The sequence below is a fragment of the Gadus macrocephalus genome, chromosome 7, assembly GCF_031168955.1.
Source record: "Gadus macrocephalus chromosome 7, ASM3116895v1".
Classification (NCBI taxonomy): Eukaryota; Metazoa; Chordata; class Actinopteri; order Gadiformes; family Gadidae; genus Gadus; species Gadus macrocephalus.
The window spans coordinates 10,672,166-10,687,380 of NC_082388.1; the positions used below are offsets into that span (position 1 = coordinate 10,672,166).

Consider the following 15,215-nt stretch of genomic DNA (forward strand, 5'->3'; position numbering starts at 1 on the left):
GATATCCAGTATCCTAGGCTGTATGCTTAAAAAGGTGGGCTATTTTAGAACAAATTCTATTACATTTAAACAACTTAAATGTGTTATTTCTTACATGTTTACTACGATAGGGAAACCCAGCCTACAGTGTGATGTTTAGCAGTCATTGGCCACAAGTTGTCACTCCAGGACACTCTGGGTGTCTACCGTGATAACAGAGCTGCCCTAACAGTCACAGATTAGGCGCTCCACGCAGGGTGGATGTGGACCAGAACAGCGTGTGTTCAGTTTGACGAGGCTGCAGGAGTATGCTGACACCGGGAGGCCGCGCTTCTAAAGAGTCTTATTGTGCGATGCCTGCTGCTCGAGTCCAATCCATGTCATCGTTGTTTTTTTTTATCGCAAACTATTTCTCACTCGCCGTTTAACAACACGAACAACAGACATGACTGAGATCCCGCGGCAACAATTGCTCGAAATCGACCCGGACTTTGAACCGCTCTCTCGTCCCCGGTCATGCACCTGGCCCCTGCCCCGTCCGGAGGTCATCGAACCTGGGGGATCCTCCATCACCTCTTCCCCGGATCCGTCGGTGAAACAAGAACCCGGGGGGAGGAACGCGGACTTCATCGGTAACCTCGCTCTGCTGGAGGAGACCGACGACTTTGAAGATGAGCAACAACCTCCCAACCAGAGTGTGTGCAGCGAGTTTCACACTCTTGAAAACTCGGCGGCGGCTCACGTGCACCCTGCAGGGCGGCAACATCAGACACATCAGAGTCACCGCGCGGGGCTCCAGCCGCCCCGTCCACAGGTGGCCGGGCTCGCGCCTCCCTCCTCAAGCTGTCCCTCCATCAGCTCCTCGTCTCTCGCGCAGCGGAAGAGCAGCTCGTCCCGCCGCAATGCTTGGGGGAACATGTCCTACGCCGACCTGATCACAAAGGCGATCGATAGCTCGCCCGACAAGCGCCTCACCCTGGCTCAGATTTACGACTGGATGGTCAAGAGTGTGCCCTATTTTAAGGATAAAGGAGACAGCAATAGCTCTGCAGGCTGGAAGGTGAGTGTCACTGAGTTTTGCGGAACCTTATGACTCCACGGAGGTGGTGGTCTTATTGACCCAGCATAGTTGTGTATAGTCGTCTGACTGGGATCTGTGTAGAGATGCTCATCTACCATTCAAACAACTCATCATACTACAAAGATATTAGGCTCTCGAAGGTACTGTAAGGTTTTAGACTCTTTCACTAAAGGAAATTATAGTTTTCATAATGGGGCTGCCTGCGTGCGCGTGTCTGCGTGTGTGTGTGTGTGTGTGTGTGTGTGTGTGTGTGTGTGTGTGTGTGTGTGTGTGTGTGTGTGTGTGTGTGTGTGCGTGCGTGCGTGCGTGCGTGCGTGCGTGCGTGTGTGTGTGTGTGTGTGTGAAAAAGGCCATTCATCACATTGACCCAGAGGCCCTCAAGCGACATCTGATGGTTTATGTACTAAACACAACAGTGTCTCCCCAGCCTCAGAACTGGCTGTTGCGTTATGACGTGTTGTCTTGTAGACTCTCCCAAGCTCAGCAGTCTCTTTAGGCTCTATGGAGGATAAGAAAAGAACGTCTTTAACCATCACAAATGTCCAGTCCTTTGTTGAGTTTATCAAACCTTTCGACGCAGAATGGAAACAGGTTGATTTCGGTGTGGATTGAAAGGAGGTGGGAACAATTGTAAAGTTTTCTTTTTGTTAGTAAGGATCTTAAACTAGGAGCTGGAAGATTCAACAATGAGTTTAATATTTAAAAAAAAGTGTTTAAAACATTTGTATTACTATATCTGTTACTTTATTTACTTAATTAATTATTTTCTGTTTTTGTCATATGCTTATTATCATAATCTTTTAGTTCGTTTATTAATGAATTCTTCTTTCTACTCATATGATCAGAGAATATAGTCCCCTATATATTTCCGAGCCTGATTATTTCTAATCGCCGTGCGGTGCGTCTAAAAGCAACATTGTGGTATCAAGGAACAGAGAGAGCCATGAGCTCCTAGCTAGGGTTAATAGGGTTCTGTGTCTATACTACATTTATATATATATATATATCCTATTTTCATAAATACACATGCAATAGTTATTTATGTTGAAAAGAATGTGACCCCCCCCCTCTTCTCACACTTTCCTCCCCCTCCGCCTCCTCCCCTCCTCCCCTCCTCCCCCTCCTCCTCCTCCCCTCCTCCCCCCCTCTCATACTTCTACAATCCACTGTGAATGGAACGTTCGCTGCTCCCATGACAATAACAGGAGGTGACATTAAATTCCTCCAATCAGTGTGTGTGTGTTTGGCAGCAGTGGTGGTGGGGAATGGAGGAGGAGGGGAGAGGGGTGGGGAGGAGGAGATGTGAAGGAGCAGGGGGGCAACACAGCCATGATGCTGAGGAACCACGTCACACATCCTCCATTCCCAAACCGTGCGTTGCTATCTCCCTGTTCCTGTCTTCTAGAATTTCCGCCCCGGATACCTCAGACTAGTATGTGTGTGTGTGTTGGGAAGGGGGGGGGGGCAGAAGGAGGAGGTGTTTCTTTTGGAGGTAGGGGCCGATGGGGGCGCTTCCCTTTATCCTCTGCAAACATTCCCTTTCATGCCGAATGGCTACCTTTATGTTTTGGGTTTCTTCTTTTCCCTCGTCTTTAAAGATTTGCTTCTGGGGTTTTGGGTCTATAGTCGCAATACCCTGTTCACCACCGGACAGCACATCATACATAACATTTTCTTAACTGGGAAGAACACTCCTTAAAGCGCTTATTAATGCAGTTCGACATACAGTACTTTTATTATTGACTATATTTTGTCATTTTTCTGATGTATTTTTCCTAAGCAACTTTTAGTTAAGCAACATGTCTACACATTAGGCAGCAGGTAGGGGTTAGGGCATCGTGCTCAAGGATGTGGATATTGGGGTTCGAACCATCAACCTTTTGGATGGGACTGGAACCCTCCATGATCACTAGACTATCCCTGTTCCAGTCAGTGGGATACTTAGCTTATATAAGAAATAAGAATAGCAGTTGGGGATTCCACATTTTGTGGCCTCTACGACAGCTAGACTATGAAGACTTAACAACCACACTCAATATACTCTTTCTGCACATAAAATGTGCTGAGCAAATCAAAATCGTCCTCAGTTCAAAACATATGGGGTTGCGGAGGCATCATGTCTACCAGTGGGTTCAAGTCAGGCGGTCGACTGTATCGACCTGCTCTGGTCGAATCGAACCCCTTGCTTTAGGATGTAACACACAAGACAAGGTATTAAAGAGAATAAACCTACAGTCCAGCAGTGTGTCAAACCTGGTGCCCATGAGGTTGACTCCCAGATCGGTGGGCCTTGGCACGGCTTGTTATTAAGTATTTTTACTCTTTCCTGTCCCCCTACAATGAGCTATGATGCATTTCCTGCCCGCTGGATGGAAACAGCGGCATGCGCTAACATTCCCGCCCGGAAAAACACCAAGGGGTCATGGCTGGAAAAATAAAATAAAATAAAGGAGGTCAAGAGGGTTCACCGCAGGGGGCTGGGGGGGGGGGTTGCCAGAAACCAGCTCCATTCTCCACCTCTGTCTGTCACCACGCCGTCACCACAACGTACACTGTGGCCAGCGTCGTGAGCCACCATCTCTTGGGTCTATACATGAAGTGACGAAAGTTGCTGATGGGTGTGTGTGTGTGTGTGTGTGTGTGTGTGTGTGTGTGTGTGTGTGCTTGTGTGTATGTTTGTGTTACTATGTTTGTGTGTGTGTGTGTGTGTATGTTTGTGTGTGTATATATGTGTGTGTCTGTGTGTCTATATGTATGTGTGCGTGGGTGTGTGTGTGTGTGGGTGTGCGCGTGTGTGTATGTTTGTATATGTGTTTGTGTGTGTATGTCTGTGTGTGTATATATGTGCGTGTCTGCGTGTCTATATATGGGTGTGGCTGTGCGTGTGTGTGTGCGTGTGTGTTTGTGTATATATGTGCGTGTCTGCGTATCTATATATGGGTGTGTGTGTGTGTGTGTGTGTGTGTGTGTGTGTGTGTGTGTGTGTGTGTGTGTGTGTGTGTGTGTGTGTGAATATATATGTGTGTGTGTGTGTGTGTGTGTGCGTGTGTTTTCTAAACTGTGATTACATTACTCCACCCTGAAGCTGGGGGTGAGGAGGTGCCGCAGGCGCCACACTCCCTCTCCTCCAGTCCGCCCGCACCCCTGTGCCCCGTGAACACCCCTGGGTCTACATTATGGCCTGCTACCAAAAATATGTGTTGCAGCAGCAGCAGCAGCAGCAGCAGCAGCAGCAGCTCTCAGTGTTTATAAAGCCGGGCCCTGCCCTGTGGGAAGCCCCGGGCCCCTGGGGGATAACTGCAGGGCCGCAGGGTTCGTTCAGACGCAGAACGCCTAACGCCTAACTGGAAAATAGTGTGTTGTTGTTGTCTTTCACTGGGCTGTGACCCCACACAGGAAGCACCGTCCCCTGGGATGTTTGTGTTTAAAACTGGGACCCAACCTGGCTATGGAGACATCTTACCACAAACTGAAAGAGATATATACTGTACACGTTAAGTGGAGGGTTAACGTGTTAGGGAAGATTGGTTTAGCAGGGACAGAACACATCAATCAGCTCCATTATACATATATATATACAGTGTATACATAAATATATATATATATATATATATATATATATATATATATATATATATACTGTATATATATCTATATATATATACTGTATATAGTTTTAACTAGAAAAAGAAATGAAAAAAGTGTCAGTGTGCAGCTTAGAAATACAGTAGGGTGCAGCAAAGGCGTAGGTCTTTATTTAATACCATATTGGTTCATTATGTTTGGCCTGTTGCTTGAGTAGAGAGGAGGTGTGGATGCCAGGGTGGGCCGGGTTCATCAGCTGACTGGTGTCGTGGCTGTAGAGGGGCCCCTGCAGAGAGGCCCCGGGGCCTACTGGCTGGCCCTCTCTCTCTTTCTCTGAGGTCAGTCCACTGTCGTCAGAGTATTGTCTGATTGTGAGTGGAATGTGGGCCATGTTATGTGAACCCTGGTGCTCTGGTCTGCACAGGTCACACAGTCTATCCCTCTATCGTGTCCACACGCACGCACACACACACACACACACATGCACACATGCACACACAGCCCTAGTTAGAGTTGTGTCAATTATTAGCAGCAAGGGAGCACTAAGAGAGAGAGCGGGGGAGATGTTACGTGATATGGGGAGAGAGAGAGAGAGGGAGAGAGAGAGGGAGAGAGAGAGGGAGAGAGAGAGAGAGAGAGAGAGAGAGAGAGAGAGAGAGAGAGAGAGAGAGAGAGAGAGAGAGAGAGACAGGTTGGTACGGCAAAGCAAAATGGACAGAATCCATGTTAATCCGAGTTTATCTTTCTTTTAACTGAATGAGTTGTGCAAAGAATTCTCCACATTTTCCCAGATTAGGCTCCGAATTACTACAGAGTCAGACCGAGGGTTAGGGTTCCCCTTGGAGCGTGCAGACTTTCTAGGTTTGGGACGTAGAGTGCAGGTGAAGGAAGGATACTCACATTCGATTTTTTTTATTTCAATTTACTGCACCGTGACATTTGTGAACAATATCATCAGTAAGCAGAGGTCTTTCCTCACAGTCACCAAACACACCTCATTTGTCTCTGCCAGCGTGCTTCCTGGGCCAGGGGTTCGAAGGATGTAGCCGTGCACAGGAAGAGACAACCAGGAAGTGGTTGTCACTCCCTTTGCTCTGTGTTCTCTGCAGCATGTTCCTGAAACTAGTGATGACTTCGAAAAACCAAATGTCACCCTTTACCTAAATGTAACCGTGGTTCCCCTGTCGGGTTATGTCACGTGGCACTCCCCCTGTCTATAAATGATGATGGCTGACCTAGCACGTCATTCCCATTCTGAAGGTTAACAGTACATTTTTCAAAGGGAATTTTCCATTATATTTATTCTTTTGGTTTTGACGCTTTTATCTGAAGCGACTTACCCTTCTGAAAGCTTCATCCGCCCGCACAAATTAGCTTTTCTTCAGAAGAATATCTGAGTAACGAAACAGGAAACAAGGCGCGACTCCGCTCTTTCTAGTTTATGGTGTACCACCCAGAGCTCTTTGCGGTCTCCCCCCAGAAGCTCTGCTGTAACACAGTAGGAATGCTGGCTCCCAGACTAACCTGATACTAATGTTGTAACCGTTGACAAAAGTACTTTTAGCCCTTGCAATCCTATGACTGAATAAATAACATCTGACATTTTATCTCCTCCCAACTTTGAAACATCCATTGTCATTCTTGGTTCATTCAAGATTACAGACCCCCACATCGAGTCCCCCCGGAGAGGCTCCTGCCTAAGTAGCCTCCGCTTCCAACTATGACCACAGCCCGCCCCAGTCTGGGGCCACGCCCCTCCCTGCTGCGCATCCACATGCAGTCAGCCGGTGATCACCGCGGCAACACCTGGCCCTGATACTGGACCTTGTTTGTTTACTCTTCCTGCGACCGTTAGAGCCTGCCTCAGGACCGTTACAGCCTGCCCCACGCTCCACTGAGCCAGCAACCACAGCTGTGTCAAGTAGTTTGTTTTGGTGCCTGGAGGAGCCAGGGAGCTGATGTCGGCAGTAGAACACTTTTTTATGACAGTTTTACTTTTGCTTTTATTTTAGCTTGAGCCTCCCCACTGGATCTGCATAGTGATTCCGACTCCTCTGCCGACAAACTGTTTAATTTATTCTTTATGCTCATAGGTAGTGTCACAAATCAGTCTTTGGATTCATTCAAAGTCTGATAGCCCATGAGCTCAAATCCGGGTGAACGAGGAGCTTCACTTTGATCTGCTTCAGATTTGTTTCGTCCAATTACGTCTTTGGAGGCAGGGATCTGTAGGTGCGTAACAGGCTAGTGTGTTCTCCCCCGAAAATAGGAGACTGCTGGATCCAAGAGGAGCTCAAAGGTGATCCCTGGATGCTGCAGGACAGAGTAGTGATAAGGAATATTGGACCCCTCGGCCGCAAGGTTTTGGGTTTGAAACCCCAATGGTTGCACGAGGCGTCTGCAGAACGACTGCACAGTGTGAGGGATTGGGTGTTATGGAAGGCAAAGACATGGAAGCATTTGTTAGCCTACCTTCACACTTGATTATCTGTGTGAAGCAGGTGGACTCGCAGCAGCAACAGGCCGCTTTAGAGACGGTCGACTTGCTTTCGGCTGCGTTGCATTTAAAGCATGCTGGCCACACACAGTGCGAGTGCATGCCAGAAATAGACCAGTGTTGGCGGTGAGGTGGGAGGGGTGGGGGGGCGGGTGGGGGGTGTGAAACCTTTGACACGTTGCCATCCTTGCACGTGAAGGGTGTTTGGTGCCGTTGCGGTGATAAAAGGCCCATATTTCGAAACAATAAATAAGTTATGCAACATTAAGGTTGTATTTGACTACCCTCCCGGGATTACACGTCGCCTCAGACAGAGCCGGAGAGACAGACAGAAAGGGAAGCCCTCTCTCCAACCCCCCTATTGTACTGGTTAATTAGGCAAATGGCTGAGGAGATTTACAATCCTTCTAGCCGGCGATGCCCGCTGTCCCAGACGATTCATAGGACTGTTGTTCCATCGACTGGACCTTTTTAGGGATTGTGTGACTGTGCGTCTGTCAGTGGGCATGTGCGTTTGTGAATGTCTGTGTGCGTGTGTGTGTGTGTGTGTGTGTGTGTGTGTGTGTGTGTGTGTGTGTGTGTGTGTGTGTGTGTGTGTGTGTGTGTGCGTGTGTGTGTGTGTGTGTGTGTGTGTGTGTGTGTGTGTGTGTGTCCGTGCGTGTGCATGTGCCTCAGTGTGTGTTTCCGGGGGTGTGTGCTAGTGAGGCTGCGTGCATGCAAGTGTACATGCATATGTCTCTGCCTCTATGTGTGTGTGTGTGTGTGTGTGTGTGTGTGAGCGTGCATGTGTGTGTCTGCCTTTATTTGTGTGTGTGTGTTTGTGTGAGTGCGTGTGTGTGCGTCGGCCCCTGCGTGTGAGGGTCCCCCCTGAGCCAGTGAAGCAGGGAGGCCTTTTGTGTGTCTGGGCCGAGGTGAGGCGCGTCTGGGCCGAGGATTACCCCAGACGCCCTCTCTCACGAGCCACTCATGCGTGGACCGCACTCTTTATAGGCTCCTTACCACGTATACTTTATATACCCTTCACGTAGCGTTTAGAATAGTTCATATATTGTTGTTATCTAACTGTATATTAGCTCTATAGATAGTAGGTCTATGGTTGATACATAGTTTACATCGTTTATTAAAGTTAATATATAGTTTATGTAGTTTGTCTATGGTATGTTTATTCTTTATAAATAGTTTATATAAAGTTTATAGTAATGAATATTTTTTTAGGTTGTTTATATATAGTATGTATATTGTTTATGTTTAGTTTATAATAGTTCATAATAGTTAATGCAGTTTATCTATAGTATGTACAGGTACATAGTTGATGTACATGTATAGTTTAAAATAGTTTATTAAATATGGTTTGTATATAGTTTGTATATAGTTTATATATACTTTTTATATTGTTTATATATAGTTTACTTACACTGGTGGGCGAAAAATGAGGGTGTGGTGCACTCGTATGTGGTTGGTTTCAGGTTGTGGGTTTTTTACAGTTTTGTGTAAGTATCAGCCCGCCCTACTAAAGCCTCATTACTTAATTCTGCATGTGGGTTCTAGCGAGCGAAGGAGCTGGTTGAGAGACTGTTGTCAGGTGGAGGGCTCACCATCTCCACACCAGGACAGAGTGTGTTCCTCTCACCTTACTAAGCAGTGCATTGTGTGGCCAGGAAGGGCTTTCTCTCTGCCTTTCTTAACCCTAACCCTATAAATGGGGTCAGTGGGATGAATGTGCCTTCAACTGTAGACACAGGGACGTGTTTTGGTGTGAGAGACGGTAGACAGTAGGGAGACCTGCGTGTCACTTCAGACAGACTGTTCTCCTCCTTCTCCTTCTTCTCCTCCTCCTCCTCCTCCTCCTCCTCCTCCTCCTCCTCCTCCTCCCTGTAGCCTCTCAGCAAGTCGCTGTGGCAGGCGGTGGTGGAGCTCATGTTCAGGGCTCTGAACTCATTGAACTCAGATTCCGAGAGCAGAAACATGCTCACTGCACTCTGTCACCTCCCCCCCAACACACACACACACACACACACACACACACCCATGCCCTGAACTCCATAACCCCCATCCCATACTCTCCTTCTCGTTTCTCTATTCTCTGAACACAAGAAGAGGGTCTTAATTATGCACAGACCCCCCCTCCCCCCCCCGTCTGAACTCTCTATATGTTCCTGCTCCACATATGTTGGAGTGAACTCTGACAGTGACCTTTGCATTGTGGAGCCCCAAATAAAACATTGTTGTTTTATTACACAAGCTCATGACAGACGGTAATTAGTGTTGCATTCGCTAAATGATGTAAAACTGTCATATTCCATTTAAATGTTAACGTAAGGGTGTGAACTTAAATGAACTTCACACAAACCCCTCCAACTCACCGACACACTCACTCATTTATATGTGAGTGTAGGAATGAATACCCAATTGTCTGCCGATTCCTTCCTTCTCCCATGCTCGGACTCACAAAATATCATCCAATGCGTTATCTATCTTACTTTTTTTTATTCTTTAACACAACTGCCTATAAGAGCATCCCACAGCCTGACTCACTATAAATCACAATGACGTCATTATTGAGCAGAGTGGCCGGCGGCCGCGAACAAACCTCCAGCAGACGCTCTCTGACGGTCCGGCGGACAGACCCTCTGTTGTTGGTCACTGTGTGTGTGGCTTCATCTCCGTGCCTTGTATACCCCTTGAAGAATTCTGTGGTTTGAGGACATCTGGCTCGGCTCACTCATGGGACTCGCCGCTGCGCTCACATGGGCATTCGGGGGGAAATTCCCCCCCCCCCCCAAAGTCTTTTTTTTCTGTCGTGCCTCGCAGCTCTGGGTGTTTCTGTTGATATTTTTGTGTTGGTTTGGTTTTCGGGACAAAGCGTATCCATCAGAACTGTGGGGGGGCGTATCGTCTGGATATCAGGAATGCGCATTTATTATTTATTATTATTATTTATTATTATTATTATTATTTATTATTATTATTTATTATTATTATTATTATTATTTATTATTATTTATTTATTATTATGCACAATTATTGTCCATCAGTCCCATGTCTGGGACTGATGGACAATAAAACTGGAGAATTATGCTAGCTTTCATGAGCGTTTGGTTATTAGACGCTGGTACATACTGAGGCAGTTTGATTTACACACACACACACACACAGACATGTGTGTTCATGTTGGGACACGTTTTCATGAAGGTTCTGCAACCAAAAAACCCTCTCATACCCGATGGGGTGAATGCGATTATCATTAACTGGGCTGAAGGTTCAGCCTCTCTGGACCTCAGACAGGGGGATTCCTTCTATGTATTCTATGCATCATGTTGATGTTAAGGAGGTGAAAGGATTTCTGTGAAAAGGGGATTTAATGCATGAATCTATGGATGAAACGACGTGTTGTTCATCATGGGAAAATCTGATAAGATGTGGTCTGAGACGACAATGATCCCTTTAATTAACCGCTCATGATCTCAAATGAATGGCTGACATTAATACAGAAACCAGATTACATAACAGTCTATTGACTTAAGGGCTGATTATGGTCCCACGTTCACGCAACGCAAAGGGGTTACGGACCCCTTACGTCCCTGTGGACCCTCCTTGCGTCAATCGTAAGGGCCTGACGTGCGCCTCTCAAAGATTGCTGCTCCGTCGAGGCGAAGCAGCAGCAAGGGCGGTGATTGGTCCGCTCACTAAAACCCGACGCAGAACCAAAACAGGTTCCCGACTGCGTCGAAGTGTCTGCGTGGTCCTTGCATAGCTTGCATTGAACTTTGAACCATAATCGGCCCTTTAGAGGGTCTTCTCTCTAGAGAGTTGGGTCCCTCCCTCTGGCCATCCGAAACTCCGATACACTCCTTTCGTTCAAGAGTCAACTTAAAACCCTTCTCTTCAGGATCACCGACAACATCTGCCAAATCCTCCCCGCCATCTTCCACCCTCTCTCTCTCTCTTAATGTGTTGTCTGTTGTTCTAGTGTTGTTTATTTGCCTTGTGTATTGTGAGTGTCTGTGTTTGAGCGTACTGCCTGTATGTCTTTCTTTTTGTAAAGCGTCTTTGAGTACTTCGAAAAGCTCTGTAGAAAACCGATCTATGATTATTAGTATTATTATTAGTATGAATATGAGTGAACAGCGGCGGTCCACACATAGACCCTTCATGCAGCCTCCCTCTATGTGTCCCGTCCAGAACTCCATCAGACACAACCTGTCGCTGCACAGCCGCTTCATGCGCATGCAGAACGAGGGCACGGGCAAGAGCTCCTGGTGGATGCTGAACCCCGAGGGCGGCAAGAGCGGCAAGTCGCCCCGCCGGAGAGCGGCTTCCATGGACAACAGCAGCAAGTTCACCAAGTGCCGGGGACGGGCCGCCAAGAAAAAGGTGGGGGGGATGGGTGTTGCGCTTCCTCATACCAAGGCCGAACCCGGCGGTATCTGAACACTATGGATGATGAGAGTGGACTCATTGACATTCAGTCATTTCTAAACACACACTTTTATTCAGGGTTAGGCTTAGGGTTAGGGTTAGGTGTGTCAGTGTGTAAGGCTGAGAAATGTTTTGCATGACAGAGAAACACCAGGCTTTAGGAATCAGGTTACAGCAGACAAAGTCCCTTTCAACAAAGTGAGTCGTGAGTGTCTTTGGTAGTGATCAACATGTTTGTGTGTCTGTCCGCAGGTGTTGCTGCAGGAGCACTCAGACGGGGGTGTGGCCAGTCCGGCGCCGCCCTACTCCCAGTGGATGGAGAGCCCCAACTCCCACAGCAACGATGACTTTGACACCTGGGGCGCCTTCAGGACGCGCACCAGCTCCGACGCCAGCACCCTGAGCGGCCGCCACTCCCCCTTCCTGGCCGAGCAGGACGACGCGGGCGACGTCGACATCCTCCACATCGGCTACCCCGGGGGCCCCGGGGGCGCCAAGCCCGCCGCCAGCCCCGCGCCCGAGCTGCCCGGACCCATGGGCCAACGGAGGTCCGAGGGGGGCATGGAGAACCTTTTGGACGACATGAACCTTTGTCTGTCCCCGACCATCCCTCAGCTGGCGCCCGACGTCCCCCGCGCCACAGCCGGGCCCCTGCTGCAGAAGGGCCCCTACGGCGCGCCCGCACCCATGCCCCCCCGGCTGCAGCAGGACTACCTCAAACGCGCGGCGTACGGCCAGCCGCAGATGACCTCGCTGTCCCCCGTCCTCGCGAGCGCCACTCCGGACGCCCAGCCCGGCTTCGGGCACTTCGACAACCGTTACAACGGCCGCGCCGGCCTGCTGAAGGACCTGCTGACCTCCAACGCCGAGCGCGGCCGGGGGCAGGCCGTGCCCCCGGCCGCGGACACGGGGCTCCACGGAGGCTGCCTGCTGCAGCCCGGCTACAGCCGGCAGGTGTACGTGGGGAACCATCCCGGTCTGAGTCGACACGCGCCTCCCACGCACCGGCAGAGCCCCTGTCGGCCCCAGGACCTGAATAGCTGCAACATGATCCCGCTGACGAGCATCAGCCTAACCAGGGTGCCTCCGCGAACGACCCAGCCCAGGACATGCATGCAGACACCCCTCGGCCACTCAGGACACGCCGGCACCGTTCCGGCCACCTATGGCAGTTGCAACGGGGGTTACGGGGGACCTGTCCCCGGACATCTCCGGGGGCAGTACCCCGAGTGGCTGCCCAGCGACCTGGACAACATGGCCTTGGAGAGGTTTGAGTGCGACATGGAGTCGGTCCTCTACGAGACCCTTATGGACGGGGGGGCACTGGACTTCAACTTGGTTTGACCCCACGGAGGCCCCCAGCCGTTAGCTCAGAGGGTGAGAGTGGCTCGCCCAGCTGGGGGTCCGGCTAGGGGCTCGGCATCCAGCAGGGATAGAGCGGGAAAAGGCTTTTGGTTTGGGTTGAGGAAAATTAATCTGGAGGTCAATTCAACTCAGCATTATGTATAAATGGTTACATATTCACAAATGGCTCCACAGAAAAACTGCTGAAACTGAAGTCTACGTATCCCACTTTTACCTGCCAGCAACTGGAACGTTGAGTTATATTTATATGAGCTCATCTTGTGTGTTTGGGTTTATCTTATTCCTTTAGTGTCAGATGTCCTCGTGAGCCATATGGTGGTCTTGATATGTTATTGATATGTTATTTCTATGATATGTCATAATTCATGACAAGAGAATGAAAACAAAAACTAATTGAAAAATCAGGAAAAATAAATCAAGAAACATTTGAGACATGTGGATGCTTTGTGCGATATGTATATTTGAAATACTATATTGATTGATGATCGTTTTCATTTCTGGAGTGTGATGGTGTCTTAGGGAATAGGGGAACAAATTTGTCACTGTGGATCGACAAAAGGGGACCCATCTTCAACAATGCAGCAATAAAAACGCTGCTAATAACATGACAGGAAAATCGTGCAACTCCCCCTGTTCCACAACATGTGTTTTCTAACCCTCACTTCAGCACTTAAAAATCATTACGTTTGATAAGTTTAAAAATGAAATGGTCAAATTACGTACATTTAAATCAAATCAATGGGTCACACAGGACACACCCTGTTGAGCCCTGGATTATGGAGAAAAGCTTAGCCGATATAAATGAAATATCAAGATGCTATCGCGAGTGGTTCTCAACCGACTGAAGTTGAGCTGACACAGGATTTGTGCTGACAACTCCACAGCCCTACTACGTACCAAAGAGTTATCGGCCAGACCTACAAGCAGTTTGAACTCCCAAAGCATTATATGAAGGTGTGTGTAGCCTACATAGCGAGAGTACTTCTGTACGTTTTAAAAACAGCAAACAACACACAAATAACTTCAAATGGACATTTGATTTGATACTGATGTTTAGACCAAATTGCTGTACATGAAGCAACGTTGCAAGTCATTTTTTATTCCACTTTAGTTCTTTACAAAGCTTAATGTATAATGCAGTAAACACTCTCATACCTCAAATGTATTACCTCTGGAGTGCTAAGGTGATTCTCAACATGTCTTAATTCTCCATAATGCATCAAATGTTAATATGTTTTCATGTTATAATGTAGATATATTTTGTTATTTTAAGTTTAAACGTTTTATCTTTGTGATTCCAGTTTATATCCTGGAAAACTATGTTCAAGCTTTCCCTTTGATTATGGTTTTGAAAATTGAAATCTCATGCAAGTGAAAATTATTTCAGAAATGTTGAAACAAATGTGTTATGATAATTTAAAAACAGAATATAGCATAACATTGGCAACATTTTCAAGTACAATTTGTAAAACCTCCCAGCACATGCAAGATGTTGATATTACTCAAATTTTCCAAATTTTCTCTTCCACTTATTATTTGAGCGAAAGTTAATGTTTCTTGTGAAATTTTGAAATAAATGAAGTTCCTGTATTCTCAATCAGTTGTCGATAATATTTAACTAACTGTGTCCGACGTCTCATTCCCAAATATAAGACAAAACACAACAGCTATGAAGCCACTCTCCATTCAAACAACATATCACCATGCAGGTTACACCACTTTTAGGTTGTCTTCCTTAAACCCACATTTCTCAGACAATTAGCTTGACGATTGTTCAGACACAAATCCTCATGAGTAAACCCTCCGGATCTTTCTTTAGACTACGCGTCTGGTGTTGTTAATCTGGTTTCAAAGTGAGTTATGGCGGGGACCATGGAGCGACTATGCGCAGCAGAAAGACATGTGGCTCATGTTGGAGATATAGGCAGCATCATGACCCACAACACATGGGCTCCACATGTCTCCCTGGCGTGAGCCATGGTGTGATCTCTACAGAGGTCAAGGCAGGAAATGCAGCCTGAAAGCAAAGGTTTGCAGAGGCTCAATGAAGGGCAGATAAGCACCCAACCTCACAGACAAGATACACAACTGTTGTGCGCTCGAATGTGGAGGAATTGGTCCATTCTACCCATCTGTTGTTAGCCCAGATGAACGTAGTGGCAATATTTTGAATGGATTGATTGTTTCATTGGCTATTCAAATTGTATGAGTGCAGACATTATAAATCACCCTGGACGAAAGTAGGCCTGTTGAATATCTGATATGTTATGTAGTTGTAGGCTATATCAT

General features: G+C 47.5%; 1 protein-coding gene across 1 annotated transcript; it reads left to right on the forward strand.

Moving 5' to 3' along the window:
* The first annotated feature begins 172 nt into the window (after positions 1–172).
* Positions 173–13,648, forward strand: LOC132461509 (forkhead box protein O1-A-like). The gene is made up of 3 exons (XM_060056647.1): positions 173–1,039; positions 11,325–11,516; positions 11,814–13,648. The coding sequence occupies exons 1-3, from the start codon at positions 425–427 to the stop codon at positions 12,903–12,905; spliced, it is 1,899 nt and encodes a 632-aa protein (XP_059912630.1). The 5' UTR covers positions 173–424; the 3' UTR covers positions 12,906–13,648.
* The last annotated feature ends 1,567 nt before the right edge of the window (positions 13,649–15,215 follow it).

Excerpts from the sequence above, each read along its gene's own strand:
- LOC132461509 (XM_060056647.1), top strand. The coding sequence starts at position 425 with ATGACTGAGATCCCGCGGCAACAATTGCTCGAAATCGACCCGGACTTT. Across the intron at positions 1,040-11,324 it reads ATAGCTCTGCAGGCTGGAAG|AACTCCATCAGACACAACCT; the intron begins GTGAGTGTCACT and ends TGTCCCGTCCAG. Across the intron at positions 11,517-11,813 it reads GACGGGCCGCCAAGAAAAAG|GTGTTGCTGCAGGAGCACTC; the intron begins GTGGGGGGGATG and ends GTCTGTCCGCAG.